The sequence below is a fragment of the Dryobates pubescens genome, chromosome 24, assembly GCF_014839835.1.
Source record: "Dryobates pubescens isolate bDryPub1 chromosome 24, bDryPub1.pri, whole genome shotgun sequence".
NCBI lineage: Eukaryota > Metazoa > Chordata > Aves > Piciformes > Picidae > Dryobates > Dryobates pubescens.
In genome coordinates this window covers 14,462,077-14,487,399 of record NC_071635.1, presented here as the reverse complement: position 1 = coordinate 14,487,399, position 25,323 = coordinate 14,462,077, and the positions used below count along the sequence as shown (strand labels likewise).

At 43.5% G+C, this 25,323-nt stretch overlaps 1 protein-coding gene across 2 annotated transcripts in view; it reads right to left on the bottom strand.

Annotated features, from left to right (window-relative positions):
• Window positions 1-25,323, bottom strand: part of SMAD1 (SMAD family member 1) — a 43,446-nt gene that overhangs the window by 7,248 nt on the left and 10,875 nt on the right. For both annotated transcript variants that reach the window (XM_054172571.1, XM_054172572.1), the window contains exons 2-4: window positions 16,488-17,108; window positions 2,849-3,106; window positions 1,047-1,163 (exon numbers count right to left, since the gene is read on the bottom strand). In XM_054172571.1, the coding sequence (XP_054028546.1) occupies window positions 1,047-1,163; window positions 2,849-3,106; window positions 16,488-16,887 (775 nt within the window). In that variant the 5' untranslated portion in view covers window positions 16,888-17,108. The remainder of the gene's footprint in view (window positions 1-1,046; window positions 1,164-2,848; window positions 3,107-16,487; window positions 17,109-25,323) is intronic.

The window sequence follows — 25,323 nt, the reverse complement described above, 5'->3', positions numbered from 1 at the left end:
CAGTTACATTGTTCATGTGCCTGTGATCTTGATAATCATTCTGGCACAGCCTCCAGCTTGCTGCTCTTTCTTGGCATGGGCCGCAGCAGTGTAAGCTTAGGTGCTCTCTAAAGTGGCTGCTTCTCACAACGTGATGAATGCACTAAATGCCTTACTCAGCACTCACGGCTGGCTGTGAAGGCTTTTAAAAGCAACGTGTAAAAAGATGTCTCTGTCATAGTACATAAAGCAATAGGGATTTTTTTACTACAGTTTTTATAGTCTGCAGCAATGCCACAGCTCAGACAGTTCTGAATCCTGAACCAAGCACTATCACTGCATGACTCAAAGGTGGAAGAAAAATGGGGACAAACCTTCAAACGCCTTTACAACCAGGAAAAGGGTGAATTATTAAAAGCATATCCTTTAAGGACTGAAGCTTATAACTCAAGAGAAAGTAGTAAGAAAAGACAATTTTATGATAAATGAACATGAAAGATACAGATATTCCAGCTGCCCATATAAAATGTCTCTGGGCATTTGCCTAACTGACAGTATTAGCATTCATCCTCTGATCAGGTTTCTACCTGACCATATCTGCTGTCATCCACTCTTCCATTGCCTTACATGGCATTAACTGCACTGTTCCAATAAATCAATGAATTTGTAAGAGAAAAGAGATTCCTTTCCTTGCATGTGTGTAATTGCAGCACTGCACACAGAAATGTGCAGCATCATAGGAATTTGGTTTTGTGACTAGTAGAAGTTACAGGTACAAAACACAAATTACTTTGGTTGCTGATATGGTTGGGAATAAGAAAGTAATATACTCCATACATTTTACAGTTTTAGAGAGTTCTGTGATAGCTTCTTGTCTTCAATAAATACTTATAATTATTTTTCTCTAGATTTACTATTTGACCCCATACAACAGAAAAAAAACCCAAACAGGGATGACTTTCCTTTCTTTTCCACAGCGAACCATTTCCATAAACAACATATATCCATTTATTAACACTGAAAATTCATAAGAAGCCAAGCAGAAGATGAGAAGAAAGTGTTTTTACCTCCTCTATGTATGTCAGGGGCAATTGTGGGTGCCATCATGTTGGTGTCCATTGGCTGGGAGGTATCGTGTGTCATCTGATCTTCTGGAGGCAGGTAAGCAGGAGGGGGAGTATCGGCTAAATATAGAAATGGCAGAGACAGACTTTAAAGTATATATACATACCCACAGACACAGTTTTAGCCTGGAAATGCTTCCAGCCTGACTCAGCTATAAACTTCCACCCACCAGATAGCTAAGAAAGCAATCATAGACCTTGAATCAGGAAAGCAAAGAATTACTGGGCATATTAAGCACAACTGCAATAAAAACACATCACTCCTCCCTGCAACAAGCCACAAAAGAATGCTCTGCTATGTTTCCAGCCCATGTTTTTTGCAGGTTGAAATACAGACTTTAAGGCCCACAGAGATCTCAGGACCAGGCCAGAAGTAGGTAAAAAATGTGGTCATGTGAACAGAAGAGAACTGGGGTTTGCTCTTTCTTTTGGTGTGTTTTCCAAAAGTCAGCCTCTTTCCCTATTACTGCAAGACAGACAACTGCCCAGAGCTGAGCATCAAGGACATCAGGATCTTGACCTCTTCTCCAATTTGATTTCTTCACTGCAGCTGCTGACTTGTCTTTACAGGCATGTGGACAGAACAGACCCTCAAAGATCAAGTGAACTCCACATGTCAGTGTTCAGGATGACCTTGTTAGAGAAGCTTTTATCTCTGCTGGAAGAGCCCCAACCATATGGGGGGTGGGGGAAGGAAGGCAGTTGGGCTTGCAGCAACTTTCCACATTTCCTCAGAAAATCCAACACAAACTCTTTCCTCCCCTCCTGCCTCTCAAATTTAGTAGTCTTCACTCAGAAGAGAAAAATTTTGAAGAGAAACAACTATCAGCAGCAGATATCTATTGATTTAGCTGCACATAAGAGACAACAATTTTCTCAAGTCTGTGACTTTGTTTACACACATCCTTCCTCAGAACATGCAAACAGAACATCAGTGAGTGTTTGTATGGAGTCTTGCTCCTAATATTTAGGTCATGAAAACTGTGACAGGCTGCTTGTGCAGTATTTTATCCGTCCACATATGAAGACCAAAAAAAAAGCCAGCTTCACAGGATGCTCTACAGTTATCAGTCAACAAAGGAAGATTGTTACTTCAACTTTAGGAAGCAGAACAGCCCGAGGACTTCTTTTTAGGACCTTCAGGAACTGTTTTGCAGTTAAGGTATATTTGTTCCTTGAAATTCCATCACTATTGCAGAAATTTTATTAAGCAGCAACAGCATGACTGAGAAACATCCTTCTTCCACAGAAGTAAAGCCTTGTGCTGAACTGATGATCCCCTCCCTAAGCAAGGATGATCTGTAACATTACACTTCTTGTGCATTAAACACTGTCCTTTGTGGGCTGAACTGCTGAAGTGGTTCCTCAAAAGATTCTAAATCCCTCCAGGAGAGTTTTAGTGTAGCATTTTAACTGTGTTTGGAACAGGCACACTGTTAAACCCCTCAATATTCATAGACTCATAGAATCATTTTGTTGGAAAAGACCTTTAAGATCGAGTCTAACCATTCTCTAACTCTACCAAGCTGGGTGCTAAGCCATGTCCCTCAGCACCACATCTCTGCATCTTTTAAACATATCACTAGACAAAGTGATGACTTAGTCTTTATTGCCTCCAATCTCCCATCTTGCCATTGAACACAAGGGTTGTCTTATAATTTGGGATTATTAAGCAATAAAAATCATGGTACTAGTGATGTCCAACCACCGTTTCCCTTTTGATAAGGAACCAAAGTTGACTGTACCTGGCATCTGGAAAGGACTTCCCGGGTCTGAGCTGGCTGGAGAATGTGGGTAGGTGCTACTGCTGCTTCCAGGTGAATTTGGGTAGCTGCTGTTGGGTGAGTGGGGGAAGGGGTGACTGTTGGGTTGCTGGAAAGAGTCCGGGAAGGTAGCGTTGTGTGGCATGTGGGGCTCGTTCTGTCCCAGGTTGCGGAACTGGGCCAAGAGGCTGTGCTGAGGGTTGTACTCGCTGTGCCTTGGAACCAGCACCGGAGGAAGGACTGGAAAGGGAGAAAGAGGGAAAAGCCACAGCGTTAGAAACTCCGTTCTGAAGGACGAAGCTATGCAGGGGAAAAAAACCCAAACAGATTCTTCCTCCCCTACGGCACATTCACATCTGTCTTAAAACCAAGGCAGGCAAACTTAGGAGCGCATGTCTAAGCAAGAACTCCTTTCCTTGTATCCGGTTACTGCACAGCTCGGATTCACAGGGATCATGCTAGCTACCTGGTTTGCCAAATGCTTGTTTTCACAGAGAGCTGGTGAAGAAGAGCCAAGCACAAACCACAGTTCTGTGTTTCAGTTTGATTTGCACAAAGAAATGCTGGGAAGCAAGCGCCTCGCAGTGCTGACAGGCAGTTCATCTTGCTGCTCTTGGGATCCTGCTAATCACCTAATGGCCAGCAACCCAAAACCTTGCTAATAAGGACAGATTTTTTGTATTTTTTTTTTTCTGAAGACAATACTAATAAGGCCTTGAACTCAGTCCCAACAGCTGCAATTTTATTTTTAACCTGGACTATGTTCTTACAATTTAGCATTCAAACAGTTATTAACTCTTCAAGTCAGTTTACAGAATGTGCAATTTAAACAAAATTATGTAGTTCAAAAAAAAACCCAACTGAACAGTAATTGAGCTCCAACTGTATGCTGCTATGGGATCAGAGGAACACACATCAGTAACTACTAGTCTCCCTACACTCCCAAGGCCTTCTCACCAGCAGAGAAACAAAGGTCTCTTTGCAACCGGTAATATGAACATGATACCAGATACAGTAAGATAAAAGAATCGGCTCTTCTTCCAGCACCTCAGCTTCTATCTCTGAACACTCTCACAGCAAAGTCCACATTACTCAAAGTATTAAAAGACAGTTTTGTTCTAGATTGAGATTTTTGGGTGATGGGAGGAAGAGGAGAGCAATGGGCACGGAAGAGGAGAGCAATGGGCACGGAAGAGGAGAGCAATGGGCACGGAAGAGGGAGATCCACACACAAAGGTGTGGAAGTGAAATGAAAGTTATTTCTCTCCACATCTGCCCTTCTTCAGCATGTCTGTTTCCTAGGTCCACAGCTGAGCAGGACTGGAAGAAATCTGCTGGGCTAGCTTGCCTTCAAGGGAGGGTGCTGAAAAACAACCAAAACTTAATGAAAACAAACCAAACTACCATCCCCTTTCCCTGAGATTCCTGCCATGCTCCCAACACCTGATGAGGAACAGAAGCTTGTATACACAACAAGCCTATACAGACACAACTACTACTCAGATTAAGAAAGGTGTTTTGGAGACAGCTGCTTCACCAAAAGGCTGAATTACAAACTACATGAAAAGAAAAACCAGCAACCCATGTTCTTGCCAAGACAAACAGGTTCTTCCAAGACACTGGGGCATCTTTGCTCTTCCAGCACTTTGCTTATACAGAAGCATTCAGATAGTTACATGAGCATCCTGGAGGCTGGGAGTACCGGGACACAGCTTGACACATAGACCAGGCTTGAGCTCCATGTATAGAACAGATCAAAAAGGATATCACACAGAGAACTCACTCTCTAGTCTCAAGCAAGTCACAAATATCTGAAACAAAAAAATCCAAACCAAAACAAAAGAGCAGGTTTCATTTGCCTTTTTTTTTTTTTTTGGGCATATGCCTAGGAAAGAAATTAAAGTACATATTTTTGCCTGTTAATGGCATTAATGCATGGAAAGTTTGATCCCAGAAGTCTTTATGGAACATATACTGAAAACCAAACAACTCCTCACTAGTGAAACTAAAGCTGCTCATCAGAGTTGGAAGCAGGCTTTAGAGACCTGATGTCTCACTTTTGTAGAGCACCCTAAGATTCCAACAGATCTCAACTAAGGCAGATGTCACCCTTGCTCAGATGTGAAAATTTTAACTTCACTTTACAAGGGAACATGAGAAGTTCCTAACAATGGCATTTGCTGAAACAAACCCAAAGTTCTCAATTGCAAAACACCCCAGAAAAGGTGCATCCCCCTCAGCTGTGCAGGTCATCCCCTGCCTCTAACAAAACCATTGTCACACAGCACTGGAAAAAAAAAAACATTACAGAAATTAATTAAGATTCAAGCAGACATAACAAAACCCCTCATTCACAAGACAGCAAACATCAAACCCAATCCCTGAATGTTAGAATCTCTCAGAAGTAAGCTTGTGCTATTAAAACTAGCAGTCCATTTGCAGTGAGGTCAAGCACTGTTTGTCACAGTCAAGATTCACTGGGCTAATAAATTACCAGTGAAAAAGCAACAATGAGATCATGTGTTAAAAGGTATTTTCCCTTTCCTGTCTTTATGATTCTTCCTTACTTTCCCAAACAGTAAAAACACAGCTTCCCTATCTCTTCCTTTCCTCTGGATGAAGGTCAAACCATTAACTTTTCTGAAGTTAATTTGTGCAGAAAGTACATCACCTACCTTTCCCACCCCCTACCTCACATTAAACAATGACACATGTGACATCACAGGAAGCCACATAATTTATAGCATTTTAAAATAGCAGGAGAACAGGATATTTTCTGTATGTCTTCTGTAATTAAAATAAAGCAGTGCCAGATTTTCCCAAGGTACATACACATTTTCTCCTGCTGGGCAGAACCACTGGTGAGGTTCAGAAGGACTCAAAAAAAAGAGCAAGTCTCCTCTTCCCATCTCTCCCTCATGCAAAGATAAACTTTTTGCCTGTTTATTTCAGCCTCAAATGACTAAATGCCAACATATTTTTAAAAATAAACATGGGAAAGGGTAAGGGGGGAGGAAAAACTACAACCAGCATTGATACAGCACAAGTGGCCTCAAAAATATCACTGCAGAATTTACTTTGAATGCTGTCCCAAATTCACATTCTCCCTGCATACAGACACCCTTAAATGAGGAAGAAAAGCTCTGAAAGGCCTCATCAGTGGTACACAGACTACAGCACTCCAATTAGTCCAGCTCCAAGGCAGTCACTCACTGCTATAACCTGATCTCTCTGCAGTTCAGGGGATGTTTTGCAGAGTAGCTGCTCCTACCATAGTCACAGAGGAGTTAAATCTGAATGCTGTTCACTCAGGAGTGAAAGCACAAGCAGGGACTGGGCCCTTTGCAAGTGTGAAAGGATGCAGGATTTCTAAAACCTAAAAAGGGAGATGCATCTCCTTCTTGTTCCTCTCGCCCCTGTGCAAGGCACTGAGCTTCTGGTCAGGTTGCAGACCTCAACCATATGGAATAACAAATTACTGAGGCTCAGTACAGCAGGGGAGGAGGCTGACCTCTGCTGCAGCTGCCAGCTCCAGGAAGAGGTATAATTGAAGAGGAGAAAGCATGAGGGAGTTGTTCTGTGCTAAGCCAGCACACCTGTTGCTATAAAATAATGAAGTAGCACACAGCTTTGCTGGGCAGATCTCCACAGGACACTGCTCCAACAGTTTGCAGGCAGAATTTCTCCTTTCCTCTTTACCTTCTTCAGCAGAAGGGATCACGGATATAAGAGAAAGAAAAGTTGTGGTTTTTAATAAAAATATTGTAACTGTTTTGTTCAGCAGAGATGCTGCATTTAAAGGAAAAAACATACTCTTCAGTAGCTAAGACAACAGCATAGCAAGATTTGCAAATTCAAACTCATTAAAACAACTAAACCCAGTTAATGGCCTGGATCCAGAAGTCATCCCACATCTTGATTTCTGTACTTTCTCAAGCACCAGATTAAAAGATTTACAGGCTACACCATGGCTAAATTCTTCTCCAGGATTTTGTGTCAATGTGGATCTGGAGTTGAAAGCACATGACTGCTGCTTGTAATGGTTGAAGAGGAAGAAAAACCACCTGGAAGCCAGGCTAGGGATGGCTGTAGGACTGTAGTTAGGCACAGATCCTGTTATCTGTCAAGCAAGTCTGGGAATTGGGTTGCTTGTTTTTACCATGCAAATAATAGCCAGAGTATGCCTGCACCAGACAAGTAGGGATGTATTAAAGAAATTACAGCTACAGGGCAATTTCACCCACAGGGCCATTTCATCCCAGAGCCAAGAATGCCAAAAATAAAGAAGAGAGACCAAAGACAGATAAATGTCCCAACTGACTACACTGTGAAATAAATGCTTTTATGAAAATGTAATGGTGGCATTTGAAGAAAGCTACTGAAGAAGGCTCTGTGTGCCTCCAGCATGTCATCCTGCTCTTCAGAAAACTAGCAGGTGTGCTATCCTGGAATAAATATTTTCTTGGGTTTCTTTTTTCTGTGTTCTGTTCTCACATTCCAGAGATAATGAGTTTAGGAAACACACACAGTCTCCCACATTTAGTATTAAAGAACAAAAAGCAAAACCAAACACAGTAACAACAAAACCAACCAGCCAAAAAAAAAAAAACCCAAACAAGTAAAAGACAAAACAACAACAAAAATACAAACAAACAAACAACAACAAAGAACAGCTCCCCATGCTCCCCCCCAAAAAAAAAACCCACCAACCAACCAAAACCTAATCCAAGCCAAAGGGCCTGCTGTGCTTGCAGAAAAGCATATTTTCTATCCAGATGAGTTTCTGTGATCTTAGATGACAAGCCCAGGTGACAGTCAGTTTCCCTCCAGGGCTCATTTCTTCCCTCCCCCTTTGCATGTCAAATGAGTATTTGGGTAGATCTCTCTCTCTCCATGGCTGGAAATTGAAAGGCCAAATAATGAAATACAAGGGGCCGTAAATAAGCAAGCAGACTTGGCTCATCCTTCCTTGCCAATGGAGATTCTTCTGTGAGCCTTATCAACTAAAAATAAAAACATGATGAGCAATTGCTGCTGCACTTTCTGCTCATGAAAATTGTGGTGACTTTGTGGCCCTGTGTTCTGTAGAAGGGTCTGTACAGACCTGTACCACAACAGGGCCCTCAGCCCTAATGAAGACCCAAGGGCACTATCATTAGACAGTGCACTTTAATTGCCAAGCATCATACAGCTGTATTTTCATATGAATTTATGCAAAGCCACTCATGTTTTACTGAAAAAACAGAACTGCCAGTTGGGAAGGAGGGAAATCCTCACACAACAGTGTGTGCTATCTGGCAATGGGTGCGAAAACACGGGGCAGGGGGAGGAACTTGTGGCTTGCACTCCACACTCGAGACAGAAAGTCCTGCAAAGACAGAGCTGTAGAAAAAGCCAACGAAACAAAACACCGAAACTTGGGAATAAAAACAAAACATCAAAAAAACCACCCAAAACACACTGGCAGTGTTAAACTAACAAATTTCAACCCTCCTAAAGGCTCCTAGCTTAATTTCCTGCCTTTGAGGCCACAGCAGCCAAAGTTGCCTGTGGCATCCTGGTGAGCAGACCAGTCCCATGGTGGGAACGGAGCAGGTATGCTCAGCTGAACACGCTTAGCTTTGCTTGTTGTCTGCAGCATCAGAGTCACTAAAGCATGCTGACTGAAAGGGCTTGCCAAGATCTGGTAAACAATAAAACACTGAGCAGAAAGAAAGGTTGTCATGTCGTTAGTTTTTTCCCTGTGCCTAAAACAAGACCCGGCAAAACCGAATCTTCTTTGAGCAGAGAACAAGTTCAGAGAACAAAGACACTCACATGCACTGTGCTCAGGAGAGAGTTTAGTCTTGGCTAAAAACAAATAATTAAACAAAATTAGTAGTGCTGTGGCAAAAGCAATCCCTGAGGATCCAGGCACTTTGTGTTGTTCCAATACCACCTGGCTTAAGCAAGGCTGTGGTGGCATGGGTGTGCTTTGGCATTGGCTCAAGGCAGAAATGCCAGCCTTGCAGTCTTTTGCTCCAAACCTGTGCTCTAGTCATTGCAAGTGAAAAGGCTCAATAATAGCTATTCAGCAGCCTGTTTGGGGTGACAGACAGACAGACATGCCAGACTTTCTATTCCAGGAGAAAGCTGAAAGCTGTTTTCTTTTCTCTACTCAGTTTTATTTTGCAGTTTCAGCAGACCCCACAGCTTGAATTGTCACTTTATGCAGTTAAAACTTCCAGCTTGCCTTCCTCCCTTTACTTTTACATCAGACATCTGGTCTAAATGCATTGGGCAAGCAATAGGAGTGCATTTCCTGCATGACAATGTTCAGATAACACTAGATTTTATTTGGGAATGCTCTGATAAGCTAACATTTCGATTAAACTGACATTTGCCAAGGCAAATTTCTGAATATAGTACTAATTGCATGCATATTAGGGAAGGACTTCTTGTAAGTGGATTTGGGGGACAGAAGCAGTCCTGATACAGGAGGAAGTTACAGTGTGATATGTATATAAGCTCAGACAGTTACACAGACCAGAGTTCAAATTACCTGCATGAAAGCCACAGTCACCATCCTACTGAGAAGGTTAAAACCTGGGGAAGAGGTCTGGTCCTCTAAGTTAGAAGACATGCCCCGACCTGGTTAAAGGAAGAAGAAGGCAGGAGGAAGAAAGAAATGGGGGGAAAAAAAAGGAACCAAACATATCCTTCCTCACAGCTTCTATTCCTTTACTGCAGCTCATCTTCTGACATGTGGTGAGGTTAGACAAAGCAAATCCTGCTGTTAGACCATTCCCTCCTCTCTATCTCCCCATTTCAATTACTCTCCCTCAGGTTGGTTCTGGTAGAAGATTTTAGAACCAGATTCTGCAAAACTGGAAAGAAGAAGGTTTTAAACCACTTGCCAAAAATATCCACAGTCACTTGCTATTTTGGGGAACCATCCTAAAACTGTGCCCACCTGTTACAGCAAGCTATTTTTAAAGTTACACCCAGCTGCAGCACTAGGCAGGGAGGCAGCAAAGCTTCCCAGCGATGGCACTCTGCTCCCTCACCCCCAGCCTGCAGAGGTGCAGAATCCCTGCTATGGGAACAACGTGGCAACAAGGATTTTTCTGACTTGGTTCTACAGATTAACTCCCAAAGTCTGCACTGGTTTTCCCCTCCCTTACATTCCCCTGCGGCAGCTTCTCTTTTGCCTTCACTCCCCCAGTCCCTCTCTCCTTCTTCCCAGTCCAGTGCTGCTGGTGTTACCCTCTGCCATGCCTAGTGCTGTGGGAGTTGTGCTGGCAGCTGCTTCACTGGGCTCCCTCCAGCTTGGACCATCTAATCTCCTCCATCTCTCCGGAAACCCCATTGTCCTAGGTGCTGGGAGCCACCAAACAAACCTTGAGACCCAAAAAGCCCAGCCAGAGAAGCTCACAGTCCAGAAGGACTCAATGCTTGCTGACAACTTTTCTGTCCTGGCTCCAAAGTGTTATCTGGACAGACTGGTGGCACTGCCAATCTGTCAGTCCCAGGAGCTGCGTCTGAACCCTGCTGCTGGGCCACCAGCAGCATTAGTGATCTGACAGGAGACCCTGGCATGACAGGCTGTGTCAGGTTGGAGGTGCAGGGGGAGGACATCATGATGGGCTTTAAAAGATCGCCCTCTCAATTTACCCCATCTAGAAACAGTTTAGGAATACTGGTTTGATATCTAGTGATCCTAAGCTGGATCAGGGATGGTTGACAGGCTGAGAGAGTTGCAGTTGTTCAGCCTGGAGAAGAGAGGATGCTGGAGAGACCTTACAGCTGCCTTCCAGCACCTGAAGGGGGCCTACAGAAAAGCTGGGGAGTGACTGTTTAGAATGGGCTGCAGCAACAAGACAAGAGGTGGTGCTTTATAACTACAGCAGGGTAAATTTAGATTGGACATTAAGAAAAAGTTCTTTACTATGAGGGTGACGGAACACTGGAACAGGTTTGCCCAGGGAGGTGGTGGAGGCCCCATCCCTGGAGTCAGTCAAGGTCAAGCTTGATGGGACTCTGGAGCAAGCTGGTCTAGTTGGGGATGTCCCTACTTACCACAGTGGGGTTGGACTAGATGAGCTCTTGAGGTCCCTTCCAACCCAAAGCATTCTGTGATTCTATGAACTGACCCAGTCCATTTTTGTGTAATGCACCTCAAGGCAACGAGCACTCCCAAGCACGACCAGGCCAACATACACAACCAAACACCTGTGTGGCTTTAAATGACATCTAAAAGTGCCTTTAAACAACATTTAAAAGCTCCTTTAAGCATGCCATATTTTTCTTTCACTGAGGACCAGCAGAATATATAGCAGTGCAGTGCTATATAGGGGAGCATTCAGAGAGCATTTGACTTACTTTCAGGACCGCATGAGTCTAAACCTGCCTTCCCCAGGATTTCCACCATTCCAAGTTCCCTTCTGCACCCCTGGTGTCTGCAGTAGGTGTGCACCCTTACAGAGACTCACTTAGAGCAAACAACAGAGGAGATCAAAGACAAATATGAAAACAATCAGGTCGAAGTTACAGGCAAGGAGTCCACGCTAGGGGCAAAACCAGCATGATGCACCTCCTCGCCTCAGAGCCTGGGGACCTGGCTCGTTCTTGCGGCAAAAGCAGGTGCACATTCAGGTAAAATGGTTCTTGCCAAAACCAACCCTGCTGAAGCTGACATTCACTCTGAATTGAGGGTTGTAATGGAAAGGAACATCACAATCTTTAGAGAGAATTGATCAATTAACCATTCTGACAGTTTCCTTTGTCTGCAGCCTGAAAAAGCAAACATTGCTCATTCCCCAATTTGAGGGGAGCACAGGCACCATCAGCTTAAAACCCCTTGATGCAGAGCACACTGCAACCAGCTCTCCAAAGAAGAGAAGCTTAACAGTGGAAAATTATCCAGCCTTTTCTATCTACGCTTTCTTGGCAAAAACCTGAAGCAGTGTAGCTGTTTTCTGCAAGTAAGATCTAGACTTAAAAAAAGGAGTATTTTTCCCATAAGTTTTGGATGACATCTTTCACATGATCCCATAACTGAGGACAGAAGCTGGATTTCCACAGGATCTAATGGAATAAAAGAAGGGAAGGAAATATCTCAGGAGGAATTTCCAAATGTCATTTCACACATTCTGTAGCAAACCTGAGAAGTCCATTTGTGGCATTTTCAGAAAGATGAAGAACATTGTGTTCACTTTTCCCCCACAGCCTCTATGTATGTGCTACACTTAGTTATTTCTCAAGTCTTGATCCTACTTAAGGATAGAGCCAAAAAAGATATGAGCCTGATTTTCAGACATCTCCAAGTCAAAAAAAAACCAAAACTGCAGAGAAAAAGCAGATTCAGTAAAGTGAGGACATCAGTTCAGCTGAGCATGCCCATTTTTAAAAGGCATCCAATTCAGATTCTGCCCTTCTTAATTAAAAGCTTTGCTTTGTCTTGCCAAGGGAGAAATTTGACAGCCATTAACTACCCGGCACCAGAAATAATTATGCACACAACAGACATACAAAACAGCAGCAGTGAGCTTCTGTAACTTCTCAAGGAGATATTTTTTTCCTGGCAGTCAAGTACAAGGTTATAATTCCCATCCCCAGCAACAAAACAACCTCTACTCTCTCCTCTCATTTCCCACCACCTCCACTCCTCCCCACACATCAACCATACGGCTGTGTTGGTACAGATGTTCCTGCAGCCATGCTGCGAGCCCCACCACTGCTCTGATCAGCCTGGAAGATAAGGCAGCAGGAGGGGGAAAAGGGACTGTGATCAGGTTCAGCAGGAGGCCACACAAACAGCTGTGCTGGCACAAGGCAGTGAGCAGGAGCTGTTTGTGCACCCAGCCAAGGACCGGGTCTCCAACACCTGGGGGACAGCTTGCTGATCCAGTGTCACACCGTCACAGGGAGGTCACCCTTCCTCACTTCTGCCCCATGCTCCCCTGCTGCCATGCCCCCAGTCTGACTCAGCAGGGAGTGAGCTGAGGGCACTAAGTTTAGACTGTGTGTCTGTTCAGGCCTCTTGAAGGATACCACAGGACCAGACAGGCATTAGGCCTGGGCACTGCTGCTCCACCAGGCAGGGCACCAATATGGTACCCCCATGTCACACTCGCACATCTGCCAGATGCCACCTTCTCCTCTTTGCACGTGGGTAGCAGCCCTACCTGTGCTCAGGGACACTTGGGAGGCTGCCTGTTTGAGACTTGCTGATGGTTTTCTGCCTCCTCTTGATCGCTTACAACCACTTCCTATCTAGCCTGGCTAACAGAAAAGTCTTGTTTGGATTCAGGTGCAGTTCGTACCTTGAGACCACCGCATGTCAGTGTCCCATGTTTTCCAAGCCTATCTTCTCAAGCTAAACAGCAATGATGGAATAAGGTATCAAGGTAGAAAATCCATGGCACTGTGAAAACCAAGCATCCACAGCACCCATTTCCTAACACAAAGCATTACCTTGTCTTATATATTTGAAGATTTATTGCTAATCCATTCCTCAACACTGAAGCAAATCACCTCCCAACCAGCAGACGAGTGAATGTAGAGATGCTATCCCCATGCATTCACCCAAACTTCAGTCTGCCTAGAGCAGTTAAATACAGATCATGCCACCAAGCAGAGCCAGTATTTCATGATGTACCTTGCACACAAAACATGCATCACACACAACCTGAGCTTCCAATTTTGTTTTGTCAAGAGAAAGCACCTTCCTAACCCTCCTGGCTGCAGTGATAGCCTTGGAAACACAAACCTTGATATCTGCTCAAGTCCAAAGACTGTTGGAAACGGTGACTCATGCATGAATTCCCACTACCCATTAATCTCAAAGCATAAGCACTTATGCAGCAATAATGGTGTTTTAATGTCCTGACAAAAATGGGAAAAGCAGTTAGCAGAATTTAGGAGTGACTGTTAGAAGTCAAAGATAAAGACAACACTTGGAGGACACCAAGAACAAAGAAGGGATAGGAAAAAAGAAGTCCTAAGCTACAAAGCACAACTCTCCAAGCCAAACAGGAGTTCAGCTACCACCTGTTTCCAAAAGCTATGTTTTCTCACTCATCTCTAGGCAATATCCCTCAAAACAAGGGCAGAACTGTGGCTAACAAAATATAAACCCCTCCTCCTTTTCATACCCAGTCAGAGACCTCAACTGAAATCACAGTGGGCTCCAATCCCACTCACACACTCCAGAAAGCTGTTAGAAGTTCAAGATGCAATATTGCACCTCCAGCATCTGCTTTAACAGAGCACCTCAGCAGCTGCCTCCAGAGTATTTCCAAGTGGTTGGAGCAGCACATAGAGCTTGTCAAAGACTGAATGTGTCTGTCAGCTGTCAAACTGCCTACAGCCCAAAAGCTTACAGGGAAACTGTCCAGTTGCCTATTAGGCAACTGACCATGAATCTCTATTTTTTCCTGAAGAAAGGTACTCTCTGGACAAGAAGAGAAACATTTTCACTTCTGCCATTCCCAGCTCGATTATTGAGATTTTTCTTCCAGCAAAAATTCTGTAGCTACATGAACATACAGATTTTTATCTTGTCCAAAACCTGCTAAAGAGCCATCCAGAACTGAGGCTTGCAGTTAATAACCTTTTGCTCCATTTCTCAAATACAAAATTCATAAGATGACTTAACACCCAAACCTTTCCAACCACTTAAACAACTTCACAGCACTCAGCTAAAATGCACATTTTACTTATAACGCCTTTGAACTTTTGATTCTATTTTTAACTTGCACAGCTCATTGAAGGGACAGGACATTTACAGATGCCTATTTTTAAATATGGTATAAATGGTCCAAATGAGAGCGTTCTCAAACTCACTAATTGTTGCCAAGATTAAAGCAAACTAAGTTAGAACATGTCATTTGACATTACAGTAACAGTGAGAGCCCAACTCTTGCTCAATCTGACAGAAATAGATGGCTTTCAGGAATCTTAATTTTCAGTATTTTGGAACACTGAATGCAAGCAGCTCCACAGATATGCAGACAAGGACACAACTATCTCACTATCCCACTTCTGCTTAACATGGAATTGTTAAGCATTCATTGCTAGTTTTGGTTGTTTGGGGGTTTTTTGTTTGTTTGTTTTTCTTTTAAAGAACTGTTTTCCAGTGCAGAGTTCCTCTGTTCACATTCTGCTGTATGAGTACATGCTATGGGCATTACCCCTGCCATTTCTTGCTCTCTACAACTACCTTAAGGGAGGTTATAGACAGGCAGAGGTTGGTCTCTTCTCCCAGGCAACCAGCACCAGAACAAGAGGACACAGTCTCAGGCTGCGCCAGGGGAGGTTTAGGCTGGAGGTTAGGAGGAAGTTTCACATAGAGAGAGTGATTGCCCATTGGAATGGGCTGCCTGAGGAGGTGGTGGAGTCACCATCACTGGAGGTGTTCAGAAGGAGACTTGCTAGGGTGCTTGGTTGCATGGTTGAGTTGATTAGGTGGTGTTGGATGATAGGTTGGACACGGTAATCTTGAAGGTCTCTTCCAACCTGGTCTATTCTATTCTATTTCCAGGTTAACACTAACACAGCAAAGGGAAATATTCAACGTCTAGCTACTGACTGTGCACTGCAGATCCCAGATGAATGAAATTCCCACCCACAGAAAAACAACCTTGCGACAACTTTTATTTCCACTGCAGCTTTTCAGATGTCCATGCCACTCTGCAGAGGCAGCTTCCCAGTTTATGAAACACCCAGATGGACTTCCCAAATTTAAACCAGTGAAGTCCACCCACGCCTGCAGTGCATTTCTGCAGATGTCCCTGGAAAATCCCACAAGTGGCTGGAGCCTGTGGATGTCCAAGCACATTTCATCTTTGTCCCTGGAAGTATTCCCTGATAATAAACTTACACAAGTAAAATCACACACAGGTTTAACAAAGAGAGGTTTGGCCTGTGAGGAGGAGACAGAGAGAATGGGCTGCACCTTAAAACAAAAAGAAGTGGGGAAGTGGGTAACAGGTAAGCAAACTATGCAAACAGCTGGCAGTAAAACTTCATGTACAGACATTGCTATCAAAGTTTGGAGGGGATTGCATTCTGCTGTACACAGTCAGTCTTTTCAAAAGGCCAAAAATATGGCAGATCCTAAAGACAACATTACCTTCTGGGGCATGAAGAAACTGAAGTGATAGAAGTGAAATCATAATTTGGAAATAGTAAGAATATCACTACTGCAGTATGTCAAAATGGTTTTCATTGTACAGGATACAGTAATGCTTTACTTGACCTGGGAGTGCTTCATACAGATTCACTGACCTGCACCATTCAGTGAAAACAAATGAAAAAAAAAAAAAGAAAGAAATTAAAAAAAAAAAACTGAGGGATTAACTGTGACCAACAAAACCAGGTGATACCAGGCCCAGCAGCCTGAGGCATATGCTAAGACTATGCCTCTGTACAGCAATAAAACATTTACACAAGCGAAGCACTTGCCATGTGAAAGGGAAAACTGCTAATTACTGCTTACACACAGATAAATTGCAAAGGAAGAATCTGACATGTGCAAACAGCCACTTTTGCTTATTTAAGCTGATGAGTCATATGATTAATTGCCATACTTTGCATTGCTCAGATAAGGTGTAAAAGGTACAAACAAGGAAGAACCTACCAGGACTCTCTACCCGCTTGTAGTGGTAGGGATTGATGCAAACCTCCTTCTGCTTTGAACCAAAGGGAAACTCGCAGCACTCCAGCGGTTTCAGTTCGTGGTGGCTCTGCAGGTCCGGCCAGCGCCACACTCTGCAGTAGATGACGTGTGGCAGCCCTTTCCGGTGCGAAACCTGGAGCCTGCCGTCCAGGGAACGAGGAATTGTCACGCAGTTGCTGGGCTGACCAGGACAGCTTAATGCCTTTTCCAGTTCCTCCATAGCACCTTTTTTCTTCTTCAGTTTTTTCACTAATGCATCAACAGCTTTCTCTGCCCATTTTTCTTCTTCATCCCCCTGCTTCCATCCCAACAGCCTCTTGACTGCTGGGCTGGTGAAGGAGAATAAACTTGTCACATTCATGGTGACCGCACTGTGGTGATACCACAGAACCAAGGAGAGACTGTCCTGTTCTTCTACCACCACCAGGGTACAGCAGATTATGTCAGTAGTCAAAAGCAGCCTGAACTATATAATTGTGGTCCTTTCTCCTTTTCAGTCCTCCAGTCCCAGGAAGGCAGTGCTGACATCCCCCCTTGACAGATGTGACCTTCTCATTATTCTGAACCCTTCTGGCTGAGAACCTGCAGGGAAGTATCAGAGGGAGAAAAAGAAAAAACATGGATTTTACCTTTTAAATTAACATACAACAGTTATAAACATCCCACAAGAGAGGCATGACCAAAACCCAAGCAACGACCAAAAACCCAACAACACAGCGTTGACCAAAGGTACATCTGATGAAGACTCTTAAGAAGCAGGGCTTGCTGTTGAATGCCTCTCCCCAAAACAGTCCTGAATCAACAAGGTGATCACCCTGGAAAAGAATGACACAGCACAAACAAAACCCAAAGAGGCTGGAGAGGGGAAGCTGGTGGGAAGAGAAGGCAAAGCATAGACGCAGGTGGTGGGACAATTCCTCATCAGTTCAATTCCCTCAGTATATTTACTGTGTGGCCTCAGTAATTTTTGTGTCACCCAGCAAGGACAGCAACCACATTTGCCAGGTTCAAACAATACTTCTGCTCAGTGACCAAGCATAGCCTCAGTTAGTACCATGACAAGCTCAACAGAAAAAGCCAGAACACAAGACAACATGGCTGGATTCCCACACATACTCCTGTGTTAGAGATGTATTCACATTCAAGGTAGCCTAAAACAGTAGCTCAGATTTCATCTTGCACCATTAAGCAGGAAGAGTGTTCCCCTCTGCCTACCAGCTGCTGCAGCCTTACCCAGTAAAACATGCCAAGGAACCAGTGCAAGACCACTAGTGCTTTTTGAGAAGTTACTTCAGAGAGCAGCTGGAAGCAATATGCCCCCACAGCACTGTGCTATCCACGCCCTTCCAAACTGCCAGGGATGTAGCTCAAAAATCATTGCACTAGACTTGTGCTTGCCCTGATCTGAAACAAAACCAGTTCAGCTTCACTTCCAACTTACTCTGAGCAACAAATTTTTTTAAAAAAGGAAAAGAAAAGAAAAAGGAACTAGAACATTCTTTGCCCTCACTCATCTCACATGACAAAGAACTCCATCTCCCCATCCCACCAAAAGCCCTCACAGCTCATAAGCGGACTGTGAGGGAAAGATAGCGTGAACTTCCTTCATTGATAACATCCTGACCCTTTCCATGGCAATGCCTGATGTACCCAAGGACACGTGATGAAGTGAGGAGGTGGAAGTCCTGATAAGAGGATTTAAGATGGCACAATGGTTCTTGAGTTGGGAGACATGGAACAAAGATGAAGAGATGGGTGAAGAGGGGGACGAGCTCCACAAATGATGAAACCCCTGCTGTGAGCGCAAGGTTCACACTTGCTTAGGCAACAGGCTCTGCTATGGGAAGCAGGAGAGACCCTGCACTGGCAGGGAGGGGAAAATGAGACAAAGAGCACTAAACCACTGGTTTCCAAACAGCATGAGGACAGGAAATGTATCCTGACTGGATACCAACAGGTTGCAGAGGAAGGGGGAAAGGGAAAAGGATATGAATGTTTTTGTTGTCACCAGAAACACACAAACCCCCCCACCAACCAGCAAGCTACACAGACAGAAGGTGTCAGCACACCCGCCTCAAGACAGCATTCCAGAGCCATACTGAGACTGCAGATCTTAAAAAGTCTAACTGCTGTGCCACATTTACTCTCGTAACTACCATGCACTGCAATGGTTTCACAGGGTACCACTATACTTAAAGCACTTTAAGCTGTAAACCATCCACTCCATTCAAATTAATTTGTCACTAAAACAATCCTCTAATTGGAAAGGTTCAGTTTTATTAAGCTGCATGTATAAACTATATTTATATGAATGATGATTATGGACTAAGACACAGGCCATGTCTGCCTGCACTTCACACAGGTACTTCCCATTACTTTTATGCTAAGAATTGTATTTGAAATAATAATGTCAAGGCAGTGGAAGATTTGCATGAGCCTGGGGCAAATTTATTTTGTTACCTGGGCATGTGTTACACTGTTAAATGAACTGAAACTCCATTACTGCCAGTGACTGTACCCCAGGTATACTTTATCCTTACATGCACCGTGAAGTGCTCTATTAAAATGCTGTGCTAATTTAAGAGCCGTGTTTCCAGAGCCCTAGTACATGTGCTTCAAATCTGTAAGTAACAGACTTATTCTCAACTCTCAGGCTCCTGTATCATCGGTATCAATATTCTAAACAAAGTATTCTATCTCAAGCAATATTCTAAAAACCCTTTTTCTGCATCTTTCAAGCAAAAGAGACACATTCCACACACAGAAGTTACCAGTTCCAGCGGTGTATCTCCAAGTAATCAAATCAAGCTATTTCATATCCATTCAAATTAAACAAAAAATATTTGAAATACCTGAAGTTCTAATGAGAATAAAAATGCAAAGTCTACATCTTGATCCAAGCTGCTTTCAACATGGATAATGAATGCAGATATAGTTCCACCTAGGCCTGTCCAATTTCTACCAAGCTACTTGAAAACGAAGTGGTCAATCTACTTGCTGTGAAAAAGAAAAGAAGTCCTGTCTGTTAAGACTGTTTATACCCATGCCTGAAAACACAACCCTGACAGGAGCTGACCCAAGCTCTGCAAAGACTAAGGACAACATTCATATGGAGCCTCGAGCAGTCAGCCCATATGAACAGATTTTCTGGAGCTTTGGATCAAATGCTGCGACAGCGCACAAGTCCCACTCCCATAATCATACAATCCAAAACACATTTCACCATCACAATCAAAGGCATTGTCTTAACAGTTGGCATCTCTGTAGCAACAACTGTGGCAAGAAATATGCTGGGAGCAGGAGGAGCAGCATTAGGTACAGTAATGTAGATATGCCTGGAAGTAACACAGCTGAGCAGGACCTAGCCAGTCACCAGCCTCCAGCCCAGGCACTCCTCCTGAAGTCCTGACTGCCACCCCCAAAACATCTAAGCACACTCCAGGCCTAGAACAAGCCACGAGATAGAGAAAGAAAAACCCACAGGCTGCTGTACACTACTCACACTAAGCTCCAATACCAGTATTAAGCTAAAAAAAGGGCAGTGTAGGTGGAGTTTTTGTTTCCAAGAAGCAGAGAGTGTCTGCAGCACTGAGCCCTTGCCAGTACATTCTGTCTCCCTTTCTGCCACTCTTGGTTTTTGCAGTGCATCATTTCCTGTATTACTTTTGCACAAAGTGGTCTTATCAGCTGGAAATGCAAAATAAAGATTAAACCACAAGTCAGCAGATGAGGCAGGCTGCCTCTTTCTTCCCCAACTACACGTGCCCATCTGGGAAATTTGGGGTCAGCATTTCCAGTAGCTGAGTGCCCACCAGCCCTTGGAAGAGTATGTGAATTCACAAGGTATGGGTGAAAAACAAACCCAGGCCAAGCAACCAGACACTCTCCAAAAGGCAGCCTGGAATCAGCTTAAAGGAAATTGAGTTATTACCCACTTAGCAGCAACTCTTTACACATCAAAACCCATGCACTTTTTACTATGCCTTCTGTCTGCTGATGGATGAGCTGGAATCAACAAACTTCTTTTAAATCCCAATATGCTATTTAATTGTCCTCCTTGACTGCTGCTGTTCTTTATGTACTCTTTGGGCTGACACGCAACCACACACAGCTTGGGAGAAGCCCATAAAAAAAAGTGACCATTATATATCTAGCTGTTCAGCCAGCCTTGTATTTAAACAAATGCATGTAGGCAAAATGCCCAAGAGTGAAGTTCTCTTTTTCAAGCTCTCAAAGAAGAGAGAGTTACTCTGTCAGCCACACTAAGCAGACAGTAAAATATTCAATGAGACTGTTTTCAAATTCCCACAGGAGATCCCATAGGAAACTGTCCCACTTTGCATAAATGACTGTTTTTGGCAGGTGGAGAAAGAGTTAGGACAATTAGATGATCCTCTCCTGGGCTGGGAAGCAAAACAACTGCTAGCCCAAGTTTCAGGCAAACAAGAAGTGGGTCTAACTCTTCAATTAATCTCATGATTTGTATTACAGGCTCAGTGATGCAGGCAAAAAGGATCCTATTTAATATTTTTAATATACGCTCAGTACAGTTAGACATAAAAAGGGGCAGGAACCACAGGGAACAGAATCTACATAATTGTTAATGGAGAGAACTGTCTAGTCTTTGACTACAGCTTTAGGATTCAATTTATCTTGTTTTATTCAGTGCACCTCCTCCCAGCATACCCTGCTCACTGAAAAGGTAAAGAAATAACAAGCAGAGAGGTTTTAACTTGTTTCTTTAAAAGTATTTAGTAATTGACTTTCTGTGCAAGTCACATCTTTTCAGTAAGCTCATATGTACTCAGTACAGAACTTAGATCTTCTTTTTTAAAAATAAGGAAATAAAAGATCAGATTTTGGCCTAGAAGCCAGGGAGCTGTCACTTTACTCCTGCAAGAACTACTTCCACGTATTACTAAAAAGCATGTGGTCTCAGCAGCTGTAATGCTAGAATGTGTTACAACAGATTGTGCACTAACTTCCTCTGGCTCCCTGTTCTTGGAGCAAGCACCAAAAAGTTTCAATTTCTTTCAGGCAATGTGACTTGTAAAACAAAAAGGCCAGAGTCTTCTGCTGAATCACTCTGGTTTTAATCAAAGAGTTCTTTCTTTGCAGCTCCTTATGAGAGGAGATCAGATCTTGCTCATCTTGGAAGAATGCATGGAAACCTGGTAGAAGCCTCAGTGGCACTGCAATATATGGGCAAAAAGAAAGCAAGTTTCATTTCAAAGTGCTGTGGAACTCATTAGAGAGTTTATACAGAACCTGACTTGGCTTCTCTTCCATTTCTGAAAAGGACAAAGAGAAAGAAAGAAAAAAATATAACCCTTTTCTGTGTCTTCTTGGAATTGTAGAAAGAATTCAAGACGATGCTTCAATACGTGATGCTGTATGAATTCCTGACACACACCATACTGTGAGAGCAAAGGGGAGCACACTGGGGATGAAAATACTGAAGGCCTCTTAAAAAAAACCCAAAAACTCAACTCAGAACAAAACATTCAAAAGAAAAAACTACCAACCAAACGGCTGTTAAGAGACACACTGAATTACCAACCATCGCAGTGGGTACTTCATTGTGCCTCTTTGGGGCAGGTTTATCCACTTCACTTGTGTTGCGAGGTATTTACACTCCACAGGTTGTGCCACCAGGCAGAAGGAGCATTGAGGAATGCAGGAGCAGTCAGCATAGCTGGGTCACAGACCGAGTCCTGAAGAACTTGGAGTGCTCTAGCACACTAGATCAGGTTGGCTTTGTGAAGCTGGGATATCCACAAAGATGTCATAACTAGTCCAGCTACTAAACTAAGTTGGAAGTCCTTTTCCGGAAGGCCAAAAAGCTGGGTAAAACGGCAGGGTTTTTCCCTTTCATCATCAAACTCCTCTATAACTCCCTTTTTCCACAAAGACCATTCCCTTTCCTGACTTTTTGAACTGTCTTTAGAAACAGGTGTTGTTTACAACAATAACAAACACACATCTGTGTGGGTGTGTTAATACACACAAAGGCAGGATAACTGAAACCTCTTCCTATATTTAGATCTGTCTGGTCAGCTCTAATTGCATAATTTAATCAAAACCCTCTCCAACGGAAACACATCCATATTCATCACAGGCATCAAAGGAAACATCTTTACAAACTATATCCTTTTACAAACCAGCACATGGTCCCACACCACTTGTCCAATTGTTGAATTCCTCCTTTGGGAAGGGCACGGAATTTTATTTCTTTTTTATCAGCTGAAAAAAGCATTTCCCTCCAATTCATCAGCACAGGGCGGGAGGAACTTCCTTCACAGGTGAGCTGGGGAAAATTTACTGACATGTCACTTTCAGGGACTTTTTGTTTGGTTGTTGGTGGCTTAGAAAAGTAGTTAAAACATGCATTTGCAGCACAAAGGAAAACCTTTAAAAGCAACAAGGAAAATGCTCAGCACCACTCAGGCATCGGGACTTTTGAGTAAAGCTCATAAAAGGCAAGATGTGTTTTGTCTTCACAGAACAGCACAGCCTGGCACAGACCACACGGATTTAGGAAGGGGTTTGTCAGTCTCAGGCAGAGCAGTGCTGCAAGAGGGTATTTTTAAGGAGGGAGCCCCACAAAATGCACTCAGGTTATGCCCATCTTAAGCAAACCACTGCTCCTACAAATTATTTGTTTTACCAAGAGCATGCACCAAGACAGTTACATCAGCTGCATTAGACCACTTCTAAAGACTGTGATCCAGACTTCATTTATCAGAGATTAGGTAAAGATGTCAAATTACAGCTCAAGATCCCCAGTTTTAAAGCAGAATGTTTCACCAAAGCAAGAAACAACAAAGAGAGAAAAATTACTTATTCACCAACAAAAGCATTATTAAGTCAAGCCTCAAAGCAGAATAAACTGATGAACATTGAACCAAAAAAGGAATGTTGGTAAAATAATGTTTTTCACAGAGTAGTCCCCCACTCACCATTTATACACTTGAAACAAGAACAGTCTCTTCAGTTTGCCAACATTGAGGACACTTCAATGCATTTCATGAGATGAACACTTTACTTTTTTCCTAAAAAAAAAAAAAAGCTTCCTCTGGCTTTCCTCTTTCTTGCCTTATTTGCAAAAACTAAGGAGGCATTTTTTGCCTGTAAGTGGCCTCTAAAGCGCTGTGTCTCCATCATGCTTTTAAAACATCAAGAAGCAGAGGCAACGAGTGACATTAAATTTTATGAAGCATCCTGCAATTCACAACTACCATTCTGGACAGGGAAAGTGTTTAAAGATGATACAGCTTTCCAAGCCAAGTTTATACAACCCTGAAACAAACATCAAGATTTCCCAGATTTCCACTGGCCAATGAAACTTTGTTTAATTACAGCATACCATCACTGGCCCTCTGAAAACCGGGACTGGACTTTAGATGACACCAAATCCAGGCTGCTGCGGGTTCCATGGCAGTAAGCAGTAGCTGCAGTAACACATCGCAGCAGATATCCCCGGTATCTTGGAACCTGCCAAGCCACCTGAAGTCATCAAACCCTTTAAAAATGGAAGGAGCCAAGATCAGTGTGTAGAGATGCCCCTTCAGCTTACACAAGAAAATGAGACTCTTTAAAGATTACAGTTTACAGGCAAATACAAATTTATAGGGATCCTCCTGGTATTAGGTCAAGGGAACTTTTGCTTTGCATTTAAAACTTACCAACACACAGAGACCTGGGTTGATGATCAGGGCCTTTACCAGCCCGTAAGGTACAAGTTTGAGCTCATCTACACTAAAAAACTGCCTTCAACCAACACCCCAGTGTAATCCTAGAACAGGGTATGGTTTCACCTCTATTAAAAACTGTACTTGTGGAAGAATAAAGCTATTGACACACAACTGCCAAGGCATTTAAGCAGTCTCTTTTCAAATGTCTTCACCTAGGCTATTACTCTATGGAACCAAAGGAACAATTCTTGGTTCAGATGAAGCCCAGGCATTAGAAGCACCAGCTTTCTCCTGAACTGGCAGGCACACTTGGAACAAAACAGATATCACACGTTATTGTGGTCAGAGGCCAACAACCTTCCAGACAACAGCTGGTTCACCAATGAAGTCTAAAAGCTCCATTCTCTGCAGTATACTGACTGCAACTGAATTTGCTATCAGTGCAATTTCTTCCTGCCATACCTAAGCTTGTAAAGCCCTGTTGGCAGGGGTACAATCGCGGAGAGCACTGGGCTGCTGCTCAGGAGGTATAGCTTCCATTTCCTTAGGGCAAGCCACTTTGTCACATCAAGCCTTACCGTCTCCTGCTAACAACTGGAGAACAAAGCTCTTGAAAGCTACTGATTGTGAGGTGGGTATTGGACAAAGAACACCACAGAGGTGACCACTGGCACCAAACACCTGCTGGCAGGATGGCACCAACAGAGCCCTGGGAGAGCATGTGCTGTTATGCCAAGCAATACCTTCATGCCACAGAGGAAGAAGGCAGTCAGTCACTCCGCCAGAAGAAGCTTGCCCAGAGCAAGAATTGATGACCACTGCAGTATGGGGCCAGAGGGCAAAGGCACTGGGGCTGAAACCAGGGCATGCACCAGTGCTATCGCACTCACTGCAGACAACAGGAGAGACTCCTAATTGCTGCTGGCAGGGAATGGCCGAGCACAGACCCAGCAGTCACAGACACACTTTTCCTCTTGTCAGAGCACAAACCGAGGGCGTGCTCATACGTGAGGAGTCAGAGATCCAAAAACTGCAGGATGAGGCAAAAGCAGCTGTCACAGCCCTCTGCCAGAACATCTGCAGAATTTCACGTCAAACTGTTT